This window comes from Terrapene carolina, unplaced genomic scaffold (genome assembly GCF_002925995.2).
Source record: "Terrapene carolina triunguis isolate 2854851 unplaced genomic scaffold, T_m_triunguis-2.0 Scaffold58, whole genome shotgun sequence".
Lineage (NCBI taxonomy): Eukaryota > Metazoa > Chordata > Testudines > Emydidae > Terrapene > Terrapene triunguis.
In genome coordinates this window covers 56074259-56092368 of record NW_020664409.1, presented here as the reverse complement: position 1 = coordinate 56092368, position 18110 = coordinate 56074259, and the positions used below count along the sequence as shown (strand labels likewise).

Here is an 18110-nt window from a genome sequence, read left to right as displayed (position 1 = left end):
AAAGTCTCAGTCCACAAAGTACATATATTGCATTCATACAACACAGCAACTAGAAATACCTGTTTCAGGTGAAAGTATTCAGCTGGCTCCCAAATGCTGAGGGGGCCTGGTTCCACTCTGTTATGTCAATGGCAAAACTCTTACTAGCTTCAGTGGTTTGATATTCCATGTTTTGGTGCTGTGCAGAGATAACTCTGAAATAAGAATCAAGTCTGAATTCTAAAGCTTAGTAAGAAACTTTTTTTTTCTTTCAAGACCCTATATGGTACCTGTTTCAAATCTTTCATATACATTTAGGTTTGTGATGCTTATACATGCCTGTAAAAATAGATATTTATTTAGGATACAATTGAGTTAAATTTTTATTCAGTAACTCTCAGAAGAAATATCTTTATTACAGGATTAAACCTTGTGTAAAATTATACCAGTTGCAATAAAGCAGCAAGATCATTAACATGTTACAATTTCCCAGAGATTTGTGCAACTTGAACCTGCAAGTTATGTATTGTTAGTATTCTATTACAATTGGTACTGTGGTCACTGCAACTGGTTGAGTCACTAACTATGTAACACTTCTCTTTACCAGCCTCACTGAAAAGCAAACAAAGTAGAGAGTCTATTGAGCAGTTATTGTCTAATATATTAAAGAAAGCTTTAATTACTTTTTGCCTCTTCCTGGTTGCCATGCAAGTCCTTACAGAAGCCCTAGAGACTCTCTCACATACCCCTTATCCTTTAATTGGCCCATTATCAGTGCAACTAAGGACAGCAGGACAGGACTGCATTCAGAACCTATTGAATTCATAGGCCTCCTATGTGCTCACTCTCTAAATACGCTGGCCCTGATTCACCACTAACTCCAAACTCCACTTCTACATAGTAGAGAGTGGTGGCAGTAAGAAGATGGCTTTGGCTCCCCCATTTTTGGCCACCCAGATATAATAGAAGTTAGAAAGCCTTACCTGACAGGAGGAGTTGATGTTCATCAGTCTACTGTCCTGATCCTACAAACACATTTGCAGGTGAATAATGTCACACACAAGTAGTTCTACTGACTTCAGTGGGACAACTCATATGCTGAGAGGAAACTCAGCTGTGAAAGTGTTGGCAGGATCGAGGCCTAAATCATTTCTTCTGTCCTCTACTGCAGCTTAGCCTTCCATTGTTTTATTATTATTATTATTTTCAATCAGAGTATTAGCACATAGGTTGGTGTCCATCGTTCAGTGTTTTTCATCTGTGCAAGAAGGGAGAAGTCAGATTGCTACCTACTGACATCCAGTCTCCCAGCATTGAACATGTATAATACCCCACCGTTCGCTAAGGTGTTAATACAAATCCAAAATAGCCTCCTGTTAGTCAGTGTATCTCTTGGGAGTTAAGTAATCAAAACATTTGGTGATTAAAATTCCACTGGAAGTGACTTGACTATATTAAGCAACAGAGGGTCCTGTGGCACCTTTAAGACTAACAGAAGTATTGGGAGCATGCCGATTGGTGTGTTAGTCTTAAAGGTGCCACAGGACCCTCTGTGCTTTTTACAGATTCAGACTAACACGGCTACCCCTCTGATACTTGACTATATTAGTGACTGTGGAAATGGTCTATTTGAAAGTGTATTAAACAAATTTAGTGTTGGTTAGAGTATGTGTGGGGGCATGAGCATGCACACTGATAGAACACATAAATAAAGCAAGAAGAAAGGAACTCTATTGTTTTTGTTACTGGCAATAAATTACATAATATCAGAGGCTTAAAAGTGCCAGTAAAAGCTCTTCACTAGGCCATTTTAACAGCTGTCATCACAACAATAGTTGTATTATGAACCTGACATTCCTCAGAGGCATGGGAAACCAGATCCTATAATGATCTTATGGACAAGGAAAGGTTTGGTACTTGCAGTGCCACACCTAATTCAATAAATTTAAAAAGTTAAACTATTAGTTAAAAAAACAGTATAGCAAACCATTACCTTTATATACTACAGAATGTATAAATAAACACAACTTAGTCTGGATTTTAAGAGTAAATTATAATATTATTGTGCTGGAAGGTGTTAATTGTGCCCAACAAATGGCTCTTTGATCTAAAAACAAATCACAGACCTGGTTAAAGCTGATTGGTGTGTTAAGCATCTTTCTTTCAGGTTAATTAGAAGGAGCAATTCAATGCCCCTTCATGTAGTGTTAACTGGAAACAAAAGGAGATTGCTGTCCAGGCCGTGGGTCACATGGCAAAGCCAGAGCAGGGCTAAACCAGGTGGTCTGAGGGATTTCCCTGGGATTGTGCCAAATGCAGAAGCCAAGGGGTGTGTGTGTGTGTTTGTGTTAGAGGCAAAAAGCCAGCAGGGAGGGAAGTGGTCATCAACATGACCCTGAGAGGGAGCGGAGAGACAGAACTCCTTGAGCATAGAACTGACTGGAGGGTCAGACTTGAAAATAGTGAGCAAGGAAACAGCTTGCTGTTGTTTCTACCTACTGTGTTCAGCAGAAAATGACTTTGTGTATATTCTTTGTATATAAACAGAATTGCACCAAAGAATATACCTGACTCATCATTGATTTCTCCTCCTAGAAGAAACAATCCCACAAGGCCCCAAATATTGGCTAACCACATGGGACAAAAGGGGCAACAGTGCTAAAGTGCGCAGAAATAAAATATACCATGTTTCTTTTATATTTAGAAAATAAAATTACAGATTAATTTGGAGGTGCAGACACTTGTACTTAGGTATATGTTATCTTTCTTTGATTTTGTAACCTTTCTATATACATTTTTTTTGGCAACGTAGGACTCTTCCTATCTACCACAGCACCATCTAGATATTGTCATTCAGCACTGAGTTAGAACTGTGTCCTGACCATACACTCAAACCATAGATAACCCTTGAGTATGAACACAATCTTACCTATTTTACAGCCCCATGCTAACCTATTCTGCATTGAAACTTGTGTTGTACCTCTGGCATATTATTTCTAAATGTCATTGCAGAACTTTAGCATACATTTTACAAACACCATATTAATATATTTTTGAACACTTTCCATTTCTCCTCAGTTTTCTTTCCTTGCATTGCCCTATTGAAAAATAAAAATGAAAACAAAAGTTGCTGACCATAGGGAAGCTGATACAGAGGGAATGTGCAAGATTTTGAGGGATTTTGACAAGAAATTTACTATATAATGTATAAAAATCTGATACAGAAAAGTGGTGGATATTTAAACATCTCTTGGATTATGATGCCAGGTAGCTCAGATCAAGAAGAGGTCAAAAAAATTGTTAAACTGAAAGTGAAACATTTTTGTTTCAAAAATAAAAGTTTGAGTCATTCTCTAATTACTGTAAGTAGTGTTTGACCAGTGCACTAAGCAGTAGTACTCCAGCAATGCTAAATAAACAACAACATGCCATATTAGATACATAGAAGAAAATTACAACCATGCTATCTCCTGGATTTCCCCACCTACACTGAATAAATATGAATTACAGGTTGGTTCCTGCACTACAGGTGGACCTGTGGCAGCCCAGCAGCATCTTCCACATCTCAGAGGGTACAGTCACAGATGTACATGTTCCAGGGAACAGTTCACAAATTCTGCTACCCTACCTGCAACAAGCAAACATCAAATACACGTAAGCTTCCATTTCACTTCCTGCGAGTTATCCTGGTGGAATGTGGGATCTGACCTCTAATGAAGGTTTATGTCTATAATACCAAGCGTGTTTCAAAAATACTGTTACAGCACAGCATATTTTCAATTTGTCTGACAGGTAGCTAGATATTCACAACAAGACAGTCATTTTATGGAATAACAGAGTCTCCCACAGGCAAACAGTTTAATTAAATGGCCTCCTTTAGAGTGCAGACTAGTGTCTCTGAAATGCATATAAAATTGTATCTGTTGTGAGAAATATGGTAATTACTGCTCCTATTCTATAGTCTGTTTTGCTTGTACATACACTTAACAGGAGTTGGGTTTGCTTAAAAGTATACTATAAATGAGAGAGCTCACATGCTTCTTAATTATATAAAGGAATACACTGATTTGTTTTATAACTCTCTGTTCTGGTCACAAAATATAGGTCATGTAGAACAAAGACTGAATAAGGATCACATCCCACAAAAATGATCATACTCTTCATGTAGAGAGAAAGGGTAATCTTGTGGTTAAGGCCTTGATTCAGCCAGGCACCTAAGTTATATATATATATATATATATATATATGTAACTTTAAGCACATGAGTAGCCCTCCTGAAGCCCATAGACTACTCACATTCTTAAGCGTGTGCTTAAGTAATTTGTTGAATCAGGTCCTATATGGGGTTAATTGTACTTATCTCAGTGTGGATAAAATATTAATGTTTGTAAAGTACACAAAGTGGTATGCTTTGACGGGAAGTAACTGTCAGTATGATTATTTCTTATAGATTACAATGATCTCAAATTACTAAATTTGTAGTCCTTATAGATTACAATGATCTCAAATTACTAAATTTGTAGTCCTCAAAATAAAAGCAAATATAAAACAATTAAGTATGCAGGTCTAGTAGCCTGAGATCAGAGCTGTTTTGCTATAGGCCCTACATTATGGCAGTTTTGCTTGCATTTAAAAATGAGATGATTATGTGATTTTTATAATTATGTTTAACTTTTATGTTACATTTTTGTACAGGAATTGACATGTCCAGTTTCTTGCATTCATATGCCTGCTGCTGTTCCTTGTCTCAGCAAAAGTCTATAAAAAAGATCCACAAGTGCTGTCATGGTTATCAAAAAACTACTTTAAAAAACATTATTGATGTTGCAAAATCAAGCACTCAAAAGTTAGGAAATGCCGAATTCATCTGTTCTGCATATGCACTATGATAGAGTTTTTAATTACATAGAAATGTAGGGCTGGAAAAGACCTCAAAAGATTATCTAGGCCAGCCTCCTATCCTGAGGCAGGACCAAGTAGACCTAGACCATGCCTGACAGGTGTTTGTCCAACCTGTTCTTTAAAACCTCCTATGACAGGAATGCCACAATATCCCTTGGGAGCCTTTTCCAGTGCTTACCTATTCTTATAGTTAGAAAGATTTTCCTAATATCTAACCTAAATCTGCCTTGCTGCAAATTAACCCACTACTTCTTGTCCTACCTTCATTGGACATGGAGGACAATTGATCACTGTAAAGAGCCCTTAACATATTGGAAGACTCTCAGGTGCCCCCTCCGTCTTCTTTTCTCCAAATTAAACATACCCAGTTCTCTTACCCTTTCCCTGTAGGTCAGGTTTTCTAAATCTTTTATCATTTTTGTTGCTCTGCATTCTGGACTCCCTCCAGTTCACTCACATGTTTCTCAAAATGTGGCACCCAGAACTGGACACAGTATTCCATCAGTGCCAAGTAGAGTGGGACAATTACCTCCCATGTCTTACATATTATGCTCCTTTAATACACCCAGAACTATATTAGTCTTTTTTGCAACTGCATCACATTGTTGGCTCATATTCAATTTGTGATCCACTATAACCTCCAGATCCTTTTCAGCAGTACTACCGCCTCGCCAGTTTTTCCCAATTTTGTAGCGATTACATAATATTTTTCCACAGGACCCCTGCCTCATTCAGTGTAGAGGATGTGTAGTGCTCACTTAATGAGCAGCTATTCAATATTTTGTTCCCCTTGTTATTTTCCATCCCAATTCTCAATCCCAATCTCCTTGTGCAACTAGTCCTAGCCTCCCCCATCCCCCACAGGCCCCCATTCCTAGTGTTCTCACCCCATCAGTCCCAGTCTATCTACATCCACCAGCCCTCAGTCCCAGTCTCCTTGCCCAACCAGTCTTTGGACCATTCAGCAGCAAAGCTCTATGAAATCTCTACTTAGCATGTGTAAAATGATACTTTTTCAAAAGGTTTATAACTTGACCTAAATTGGGCAGATTTTCATGGAAAGCTCAAAAAGCATATCCCTGATACACAGGTCACCCAAATGCCAGATTTCAAGTCTCTGCTCCAAAGCAGGCAGGCAGGCCAGATTTTTTTTAACATAGTATAAAAACATGATATAACGATGTATTTGACACTAGTCTGATTCTAAGCCCTGGTCTACACTGGGGGGGGGGGGGAAATCGATCTAAGTTACGCAACTTCGGCTACGTGAATAATGTAACTGAAGTCGACGTACTTAGATCGACTTACCATGGTGTCTTCACCATGGTGAGTTGACTGCTGCCGCTCTCCCGTTGACTCTGCCTGCGCCTCTTGCGGCGCAGGAGTACAGGAGTCGACGGGAGAGCGCTCAGGGGTCGATTTATCGCGTCTAGACTAGATGCGATAAATCAATCCCTGCTGGATTGATCGCTGCCCGCTGATCCAGCGGGTAGTGTAGACATACCCTAAGAAGCAGCTTAACTGCTGGCTAAAACTTTCTAAAAATATTCAGCCTGAGGCAGACACCTGGCATGTAAAATTTCAACCAGAACAGTTAAAATTTGTCAAAAATATAAGCAAGTGAAAACAAAGTCTCATAATGGGACATGTCAGGCGACTTTAATAGGCAGTGAGCAAGAGTGCGGATTGATCTCTTGGCTGTCGATAAACCCTCAATGTTTAGTAGTAAGACTCAGATTGCTCATTCTTAGGATAACCGGAGGTGGCAATACCAGGATTCTTCAAGGATGAGCTTGCAGAATTCGGCTTGCTAGGAGGATCATTAGCTTTCCTGAACTGTGCCGGATACTGACAGGTGGCACGACAAGAACGCAGATCCATTGCCGCCCAGTGGTTCAGTTCTTAACTGATTCTGAACTGGGCAAGGCTTCTGTGCAGTCAGCCAGCACTGTTGGGGTCTTCAAGACAACCCAAGCTGCAGCTGCTGCGCAGATCAAACAATGATAAACATTGTTGAGGAGTGCCGGTTAGCCAAATTCAACAGGGGTTCTGAAAGCTCCACTTGGCCACTAAGAACACTATTGTTTGGCTCAGCAAATGTGCAAATAAATAGGCAGTATTACTAGCCTCATCTATAATACATAGTTTTATCTGACCCTTGAGTTTACCAAACTCTTATTTAGCTGGCAATAAATGGCCATGAAAACAGGCTATTCACCAGATCAACTTTTACTGAAGAGTCTCTGTCACAGGGCCCACCACACCAGGGCACCATCAAGCAGCTAACCTCTGCAATACAGGCAAGTCCTGCCTCAATTTCTCCTTCTTCAGTCCCTGTAGTCACTCAAGGTGCCCATTCTTTCCGCCACAGACTAAAGGCTATCACTGCCCAGGAAAGGAATGAGATCTCTCTCGGAGTCTAATAAGAGCCCTGTTTCCAAGCATCATTTATTAATATAAGTGCATCCATTCACAGGACTCTCAATGTGAAACAGTTCACAGATCCCCAAATAGCTCCTGCGAGTGGGCTCCCCATAGTGTTCCATACCCCAGGCCTCCTTTGCCCAGGAATCCTATCCCTACTGAGCTTCTTCAGAATCACTCTCTTCTATGTTCAGCCTGGCCCTAGCTGAGTTGGATCTTCCCTTTTAACTAGGGGCTGCTACATGAGCCTTTCAGTCACTAGGATTCCCTAGCTCCAGCCAGCCCTGTCCTACCAACGCTCTCCAGTTCTTTCTCTGCACCAGCTCTTCCCCACAGCAGCTCCCAACTCCTGCTCTGTAAGGGGTTCATGCAGCTTGCTCCAGAGAACCTTCTTCATCTCTTCCTCTCCCTCTTCCTCCTCCCACCACTACCACTTCCTGTCTCTTCTTCCGCCTGGTCCTAACCAGTGCCTGAGGTGTTATATATACAGGTGCCTTCTATGAGATCCCACTTGCAAGCAGCTAATTAGTCGCAGGGAAACTGGATCTGTTTCTTCTGAAAGGGACCAGTCACCCGGTGACAGGCTCTTGTACCTGCCGTGTATAGGTTGACTATTCAGTCCCTGACATCTGATTGCAATTGAAGTTAGAGCCCTGGGCTGCAATAAGTAAACATAGTATGTGCTGACTGAAAGTAAATAAGAGACCCTATAGTATATTCTCATTCTGAGACACAGAAATCTGTACATGGGGAGTTATGTTTAAATCCACACACTTCAAGATGAACAAATAGGACCTGATCCTGAAAGATGCTGAACGTTCTACCCAGGATTCAACAGAGCACTTAAGTATGTGCTTAACTTTAACATGTGAGTAACCCCACTGACTTCAGCTGGATCACTCACATGCTTAAAGTTAAGCACATGCTTAAGTGCTTTGTTGGCCTGGGCTCAGAGTGCTCAGAAAATCAAGGCTACAACCCTGGAATTTACTTAAAAATACACCTCTACCTCAATATAACACTGTCCTCGGGAGCCAAAAAATCTTACTGTGTTATAGGTGAAACCGCGTTATATTGAACTTGCTTTGATCCACCGGAGTGCGCAGCCCCGCCCCCCCGGAGCACTGCTTTACCACATTATATCCGAATTCGTGTTATATTGGGTCGCATTATATCGAGGTAGCGGTGTATATGACTGTAGAGAAGCCTTCAGTCATAATTATATATATTACTTCCCTGAGATATTTATTTGAAGAACATAGATAGCCATTACTTTGGTACACATATTGATATGCTGATTACATATTAAAGTGATATAGTTAGTAGTTTATGAAATTAGTAAATAGAGCATTTCTTTTTTCTGCATTAATCATTGCTGCTTTAAGAATTAAAAAGATTGAGCATCATCCTCATTTTATAAAAATGACGCTTGGGGGCATTAGTTGCAATGCTAGAGCAACTCAGTTCAAGAGAGTAGCACCACAATTCTCAAAACCTGATTCTGTTCTTAATTTTATACTGACATATCATATCGCCACTGAATTCAGCGAAGGTACCCCTGATTTAAGCTATTGTATTATCAGAATCTGGCCCTGAATGGCTGAGATCACAGCACTGCACCATGTTGGATAGACTTCTTTCCATGAGTTAGTGACCTTTCTATGCTATTCTTTGGTCTTGGCAGAAAAATAGAAAAGCTTTTTTCTGCATTTCTCTTTCAATACCAGCCCCCTCTTGCTGTCTATGTCTAAGTGTGCGACCGTATATTTAGGTTACATTATGCAATTTTTGTTTCTCATTTTTTGCTAGACACTTTTAAAATGACTGACTGCAAGATGAATATTTCTTAGAAGAACTGTAGTATAACTATACATGATAAACCAAGGAAAAGATTTACACATTCATTTTTGCTTTAGATGGAATATTTCCAATGCCCAAGTCTGATGTTTTCTTGTTGTTTTGTGTCTGACCCCCGTATCTATATGTATGGTTCAGCACTTCTACATGGAGAGAAAACATAGGCATGCATATTTTGCAGTATAAAAGTAAGCTACAAGTGCTGCCATACAAGCATAACTTGAACACTTAAATTAGGGTAAATTGTTTACATCATTCTGTTTCATTCACTTAAAAACAAGCTGCCTCCGTTTTTGAAAGCACTGTTGTGTTTCAAAGCAATTGGACTACTTATTTGGCAGTATGTATTGTAATAAGCCTGCAAACTTTTATTGTTAAAATAAAAAAGGATGATGTAACATCAGCACGATTTTACTGTGGCTGTATTTCTCTTTAAATCTGATATTTATTTTGCACTGCACTCTATTTTATTCATGCTGTTTAATAATGCTGCTTTCTTTTTAATCTAGGATCATTATATCTGATCTACAGAAAGTGATAGAAAAACAAAGTGGTTTGCGATCATGTAGGAATCGTAGATCAGTACCAGGATACAACTATGAAGTGTACCACTCACTGGAAGAAGTATGTTGAAAATGAAGATGGTGTCTGTTATCTAAACCAGTAGTCTCCAAACTTTTTTGATCACGCACCCCTATCAGTAAAAAAATTTTGAGCATGCACCTCCTGCTGCGCCGAAGCAAAAAAAAAAAAAAAAGGCACTCGGACTCCCGCCTGATGAAGCAAAAAAATAAAGCGCTCCTCCTGCGCGCACCCCACTTTGGAGACCACTGATCTAAACTCCCATTCACTTCAGCAAGGCTAAGATTTCACCCTATCTAGTTAGAAGTGTGTTCTGATCCTGATGAATAGAGATGCTAGTAAAAGTTAAACATACATATTCATTTTCAGCAAGTTTTCTAAATGTTTTATATAAAATAAAAATATAGACCCTTTAAAGTTTGTTTTTAAATCCATTATTATTTATAATATTTTCTTTCAAGGTTTGGCATCTCAAAAAAGATATATTGGAATTGGAAAAGGTACAGAGAAGGGGAACAAAAATGACCAGGAGTATGGAACAGCTTCCATACAAGGAGAGAGTAAAAAGACTGGGACTGTTCAGGTTAGAAAAGAGACGACTAAAGGGGGATATAATGGAGGTCTATAAAATTATGAATGGTGTGGAGAAAGTGAATAAGGAAGTGTTGTTTACCCCTTCACATAACACAAGAGCTGGGGTAACCTGATGAAATTAATAGGCAGCAGATTTAAAACAAGCAAAAGTAAGTACTACTTCACACAATGCAGAGTCAACCTGTGAAACTTGTGGCCAGGGGATCTAGTGAAGGCCCAAAGTATAACTGGGCTAAAAAAAGAATTAGGCAAATTCACAGAGTATAGGTCCATGAATGGCTTATTAGCCAAGATGGTCAGGGACGCAAGTCCATGTTCTGGGTATCGCTCAACCTCTGACTGCCAGAAGCTGAGACTGGATGGATCACTCAATAATTGCCCTGTTCTATTCATTCCCTTTGAAGCATCTGGTGCTGGCCACTGTTGGATAATGAGCTAGATGAACCAATAGTTTGACCCAGTATGACTATTCTTACGTTCTTATGTTCCTTTTCCTTTCTAAATAATTACCTTAGAAACTTCTTTGTTTTAAACCAGTCACTGTTAACATGACTTTGGTTTAAATTCTTTTGACTTCAGAGTCTGGGGGCGTGGTTACCTTATTCACATTAGAAGTCTCACTGAAGTCCACAGGTTTACTTGTGATTAAAATTTTCTCACATGCTTAAGTGTCTGCAGGATGGGGCCCAAAGAGATAAAAGTATTCAGATAGTGGTTCCTCTACTAAGGGCCCAAGCCTGCAAGCTTTCCATGTGAAGAACTCCCATGGATTTCAGTGGACCAATAGAGAAATAAAAATAGACACTGGTTGTATTAATTAAATTATTATTAGGAGCCAAATTCACTCTTATTCAGATGAATTATATCTTGATATCGGTAAGGTTTGTGACACAGTCCCACATGACATTTTTATAAGCAATGTGCAGAAATGTGCAGCCACCTTATAGTAATTTCACCTAGACCACAATTGGTTGAAAGACTATATCAAAAGTAGTTATCAATGGTTTGCTGTCAAACTGGGAGGGCGTATCTAATAGGTCCTACAGGAGTCAGTCCTGGGTCCAGTACTAGTCAATATTTTCATTAATGACTTTGATAATAGAGTGGAGGGTATGCTTCTAACATTTATGGATAACACCAAGATCTGGGAGGGGTTTGCCAGCACTTTGGAAGTCACAATTAGAATTCAAATGACCTTGACAAATTAGAGAATTAGTCTGAAATCAACAAGATAAAATTCAGTAAAGACAAGTGCAAAATATTTCACTTAGGAAGGAAAAATGTAATGCACAACTGCAAAATGGGTAATAACTGACTAGGCAATAGTACTGTTGAATGGGATCTGCGGGTTATAGTGGATCACAAATTCAATATGAATCACAATGTGATACAGTTGCAAAAATAGCTAATATCATTTTGGAGTGTATTAACAGGAGTGTCATATGTAAGACACAGGACGTAATTGTCCCACACTATTCGGCACTGGTGAGGACTCAGCTGGAATATGTGTCCACTTCCGGGTGCCACGTTTTTAGAAAAGATGTGGACAAATTGGAAAGAATCTAGAGAACAACAAAAATGATAAAAAAAAATTAGAAAATCTGACCTATCAGGAAAGGTTTACAAAACTGGGCATGTTTAGTCAGGAGAAAAGAAGACTGTGTGGGGAGCTGATAAGAGGACAGTGGTCAATTGTTCTGTACGTCCACTGAAGGTAGGACAAGAAGTAATGGGCTTAATCTGCAGCAAGGAAGATTTAGGTTAGATATTAGGAAAAACTTTCTAATTATAAAGGGTAGTTAAGGTCTGGAATCATTGTCCACGGGAGATTGTGGAATCCCCATCACCGGATGTTTTTAAGAACAGGTTGGACAAACACCTGTCAGGGATGGTCTAGGTTTACTTGGTCCTGCCTCAATGCAGGCGGCTGGACTAGATGCCCTCACTAGGTCCCTTCTAGCACTACATTTCTATGATCCTGTGATTCTATGAATCTCTCACTGAAGTCAAAGGGAATGTTCTCTGAGTAACAACTTAAGAACACGCTCCAAGGTTTTAAAATGTCTGCGTATTTTCTTGTTAAAATTGTTTTTTTTAAACTATGACATGGCCTGTTGCTGTTGCTTCTCCTCCTTTGAAGCTATACGTGCAGAGCCTCTTCAGCATCTGGCCCTGAGACATTGAGTAGGGAGAGGAAGAAGGAAAAATCAATCCTCCCATTTGACAATGTGCATGCAAGTACAAAACCTACTGCTGTCAGCACAGAGGGTGTTAGATAGAGCTCTGTGAAATCCACCTATGTCAGTTTGCACTAGAAACAAAACCACTGAGTTCAGTTTGTGAGGATCTGCAACTCCTGAGGTTTAGTTGCAGTATCCTATCTACTCAATGCAAAAAATGAAACTGTTGACACTAGTGTCTTCTACCACTCCCCTCCCTTCTCCCAACAAGCCCATTTTCCATCTTTACCTGGTGCCATCTTCCAGAGGGGAGATTTCTTTCTCCATTCAGCTTCTAATGTCTTTAGGGAATGTCAGTTGGCCTCACAGGGGGAAGCTAGCTAGATTGCTTCCTCCATACCACTTCTTGGTGGGAGGGGTCTTCAAGGTAGACATACTCCCTCCCAAATTCTTGGTGATTTCTAAGGGGGAGGCTAGTGGTCACTTTGTTGTAGTGAGGTGTCATCAAGGAGGAATTAGAGGGAGGGAAGACTGGACCTGAAGTTACTGAAGAAGCAAGGGGGGACAAAAAGGTCTAGAGCATTTATTAGAGCACAAAGATAATACAAATGAAAGACCAAATAAAAAAAAAAACACACTGTGGGCTTAGTCATAGTAGTAAAAGTAGTATTAAAATAGCACCTATGAACCCTATTAAAGGCTCCGGGCCACAGTGTGCTAGGCACTGTGCAGACATGGAACAAAGAAGACTGTTCCACTCCCTTCCCCACATTGCTCACAATCTAAGTGACAGACAGGACACAACTGGAAAACAAAACATATTCTTGACGGTCTCACTAGCCTTTTTTTCTCCCTTCTCTTTAATATCTCTTTCCTAGAAGTGTTAATGACTTAGACAGCAATTTTATGTCTGTATTTTCAGATTCAAAGTTGGATGTATCGTCTGAACAAAACCCATTCAGATCTCGTTCATATGTTCTCTGTTGGAAAATCATATGAAGGGAGACCTCTGTTTGTACTAAAGGTAAAAAGTAAATAGTTAAAGCAGTTATATCTAACACCTGAAACCAAATTCAAATACCTATTCCACACAGCATATTTATATGAGAGGTTCTGAGCACCTACATCTGCTAATGAAATCAGCAGGATTTGCGGGAACTCAGCACCACCCTTGATCAGACCCTTAATAAACAATGTAATAACCTGTGAGAAAATAGTTCACACATTAGAAAGTTAAGAGTCAAATCCTGCTGTCTTTACCTCTGTATGTATTCTCTTTGCAATCTACTGGATTATTTGTGTGAGTAAGGCAAGCAAGATTTGGCTTTAAGGGAGTTGGAAAGTTCCGTGTTTATAGCTGACTTATAGAATGAGTACCCTCAAGGATGGATGGACCACAAGAAACCCTTGACCTCTTCTGAACATTGTGCCACACAATTCTTGTTGAGCTGTTGATGATGAAATGCTGGGATTCAATGCTCAAAATTAGCCAAAGCCTACAAAGGAAAAGTTAGTACTTCTATGTTTTCCTTGCATCCTTTCCCACTAATTTCTTAAAATTTGGTTTCACATCACATGCTGATTTCAGGAAAATCTTTAAATTATTCCCCAAAATACATTGTCCTAGCCCTGCTCCAAGTGGCATATAAGGACTTATTTCTTCAATATAAGAGGAGTTGATAGCTCTGACTTTTCCTGTGACTTTTTCAGTTCTCCAGTTTGTAACCTTGAAATGATCTGCATGGATGATACCTAGAATTCCCATTCCAAAATAACAGATCTGTATCTCTTTTGTAACGGTTTACAAGAAAAGTTCAAAATGTCTATTGTAGCTAATTAACTATGTTCATTTCTACTATTGCTGCTCACTAAATGTCAATAAGCACTAAGACCTGCTGTGGTAACAATGAATATTTACTTTTTTAGTTAGGTAAAAGATCACGGCCTTACAAGAGAGCTGTCTGGATAGACTGTGGCATTCATGCAAGAGAATGGATTGGTCCTGCCTTCTGCCAATGGTTTGTAAAAGAAGTAAGTTTTCAATGCCTTACAGTATTTTTACTTTAGAGCAGTGTTTACCGAACAGTGGGTCATGACCCACAAGTGCATTGCAGGAAGATTGTAGATGGGTTGCGGGCTCAGTGCACAGGGGAGACCATGGTGCGGGAGGAGCATTAGAGAGTTTGCTCACCCTGCACTCAGCCCACAACATAAAGCTCAGTGCAGTTCCCCGCTCTGGGCATTGTGACCTGGCACGTGGGGTCACAGCACCACTCAGATTTAGTCTGGCCACCATTCTGTCATAATGGAGGGCAGGGCCGGCTCCAGGCACCAGCCCAGTCAGCAGGTGCTTGGGGCAGCCAACGGAGAGGGGTGGCACGCCCAGCTCTTTGGCGGCAATTCAGTGGTGGGTCCCTCACTCCCTCTCGGAGCGAAGGACCAGCCGTCGAATTGCCACCAAAGACTGAAGCGGCGGCGGTAGAGCTGATCGTGAACGCGGCTTTTTTTTTTTTTCCTCTGCTTGTGGCGGCAAAAACCCTGGAGCCGGCCCTGATGGAGGGACAGCCAAGCCAAACCTGAGTGGGGCCGTGACCCCTGCATGCAACCCTAGACAAAGCTAGGCACACATGACAAAAACATGCTCTACATGTATTGGCAGAGATTTGGAATGAGCGTCTATTGAGAACACCCACACTATGGAGACTGATATGTTGGCAATGGTCCAGATTAGTCAATGCCAGGCCCAGCACTAACCTTTGTTAGTAGTGTATTGCAATCTGGCAATATCCTTGTCCTTGAAACTTAGCCTGAAAAAGACAAATTCATCCCATGTGTAATTCAATTGGAGTGAGTGGAGTAACACCAGGGATGAATGTGGTCCAAAATGATGAATTCTGGATTGTCTGAACACACGTCTCATTAATTTCCCTTTGACCCCACCCCACTCGATGTTTTGTTCCCTTAATCCTTGATTTATCTGGAGTCTAAACATCACATACATACTCACAAATAAACTCCAATTCCCTTAGTCATTCTTCAACAATGAGGCAGGGAAATTAAACCAATTAAAATTCAGCATTTCATTTGCCTGCTCCAGTACATCAGTATTCTTTTTCATGTCGCCACTTACTTTCATTCTCACTCTGGGCTCAGTTCAGACATATGACAATTTTGCAAGATTTTTATTTAAGGCCCAGGGTCTTACCTGCCAAACGCTAGTCACTTTAGATCAGCACGATTTATGGAATCAAACAATGCTCAAAATCCTTCATACACAAACTATCCTAAACTACTGCTGTAACTTTGAGTGCAAGTGTCTTCCTATCGCACACATTTTCCTCTTTCCTTGGTTCTCCTCTAAGCCCACATTGTAGCAACACTGTCTCTTCCTCAGGAAAGCTGCCTCTGGTTTTCCGACCTATCAGCATTGTGGTAACTCCTGATCCTGCAAGGCACTACACAAAGTCAGACCCCCACACCCATTCATAGCCCTGTAAACTTCAAGAGTGTATTCACTGCAGTGCTAACTTGAGCTCTTTCAGTTCTTGCCCCTACCCCCTCCCATCCACACACAATATACTCTAAATCCAAGTTTAATGATACTTTCAACCTATACCAGGTAGCTCAGTGGGGCTGTAGGCTAGCGCCCAAGAGAGGCTTTCAGTCAGGCTGGTCACCCACCCACTTTGCAGTGAGAAAGCAGGTTAAACCACTCAAGCGATGCTAATCCTCCAGTGCCTTCCCATCATTCCCCCATATGCCCAGAAGGACAGACAAGTTCTCCCACAATTCACTGGGAAAGAATTATAGAAAAGTTCAGCTTATTGCAGCACAAAAAACCATATGATATGACTCAAGAAGTCCTAGCAATATATGTGAGGAAGCGCAGCACCAGTGAGGACATGGTAACACGTGTATGGCTTTGCAGTGTTGCTACTCATAAGTAGGCGCCAATCACCTGAGTTTACTCTGCAGGGAAGGCATACTTTAATAGGACTCTATGCTAGTATAATAGTTTGCAAGTACAGAGCAGCCTGCAGGATTGGGATCCAAGTCCCAGTCTTGAAATGAGGGAGAAGAGGGTGTAGCAAATAAGCAGTGTGAGGCACTCCCTCAAGTGCCTTTTTAATTTAGTGCTTTAAATTCATTTTGCAGTTAGGAAACTAGGACAAGGTTTCTTTTAAAGATACATAATTTTCTGCCTGTTATTTGAGACCGTTGAAGACTAGACTGCTTGCATCATTGTTTCACTAAATAACATATGCTTTCTGTGCTTAATTAAAATGTGTACAGCTCAGAATTTACTTAGAGTAAATGAATGTATGAATGTGTCTGTCACTCTTTCTCATGCATCATATTTGTTCACATGCTGCATTTCCTCTATCCCCCTTCTTCAGTGCAATGTGTAATCCCAATTTTTAGAAAAGCACAACAGGAAAGGACTCCATTATAGTCACAGTTTCTGGCTAGAGTAAACAAAAACAAAAAAATTATGAACTTGAGATATTTGGATTGGGATGTCATTTTCCCAATAAACGATTAGCCATTTTAATGAGAGCTCCAGAAACACTCCAAGTTTCAAGATGCTCTCAGCTCTTTGCAATTCTCTTGTGCTAGCAAGTCCTCTCTGTAAGTGTGTATTGTATGCAGCTCAGAAGCAGGCAGTCCATCCCTTCCGAAGTTCAATCTGAGTTTTGGAAAACGCAGTCCATTAGGAGGCAAGTTTTCTGGACATCCATACACTCTGTCTCAATACTGACCCCAGGCAGGAAGGCCAGGAGAGCTCTTCCAACTAATGCAAGGATAGTGGGGCTGTGTCCATCTCCCCTTAGAGGGCCAGTCACCCTGTAATAATTTGCTTTTCAGAAAACTGAGAAGTTACTCTCCATTCTTGCAAGAGCTGAGAACACTGGAGGCAGCAAGTTCAGGCCATAGTGAGGGGAGGGCTCCATAGCAACCCATGTGTCCAAACTGAGAAAAACATTGATTGGTACTGAAGGCATCTCAATCAGGCTTTCTCAGCTATGAAAAGTCAGCTTGTGGAATGGAGGGTCTCTAGGATCAATTAAGGACTTATCTTCACTAGAAAATGACATTGAGCTAGAACACAACCTTGAAGAGTCCTGTTAACTAATGTGATGCTGACTACAACTTTGCTGTCATGGCACACAGGGACAAGTTGTGTTTAACATAATGCAGCTGGTTGTGAGTAAATCCCACTGGAACCAAGTTTTACCCATGACCCATTCACATAATATTAAATACAGCCTGTGGCTGCCTAGTGTGACAGCAAAATTGTAGTCAATGTTGTGTTAGTTTAAGGTCATGTTCTAACTCTCTAAATTTCTAGTGAACACAAGTCCTTATTGAAGATAATAAAAGGTGAAAGTCATGAATAAATAGTCTAACCAGTGTAGATATACCAGAGTCAGAATTTATGCTCCCTTTTCTAAAGCAGAAAAAATGATGACTCCTCAGAGTGTGAGGAAAAGGGGGAGAGGTGTCATGTTCTGATAGAGTGGTGTAATTCTCCGCATTATCAAGCTGCTTGCTGTTCTGTAGATAGCAGAAAGACAGATTGTTGTCATCTGC

The 18110-nt window shown here is 40.5% G+C and overlaps 1 protein-coding gene across 1 annotated transcript in view; it reads left to right on the top strand.

Annotated features, from left to right (window-relative positions):
* The window catches only part of CPA6 (carboxypeptidase A6), a 116130-nt gene that overhangs the window by 70599 nt on the left and 27421 nt on the right, over positions 1-18110 (top strand). The window contains exons 3-6 of the mRNA XM_024207051.3: positions 3509-3633; positions 9672-9786; positions 13441-13542; positions 14445-14549. Coding sequence (XP_024062819.1) covers positions 3509-3633; positions 9672-9786; positions 13441-13542; positions 14445-14549 — 447 coding nt within the window. The remainder of the gene's footprint in view (positions 1-3508; positions 3634-9671; positions 9787-13440; positions 13543-14444; positions 14550-18110) is intronic.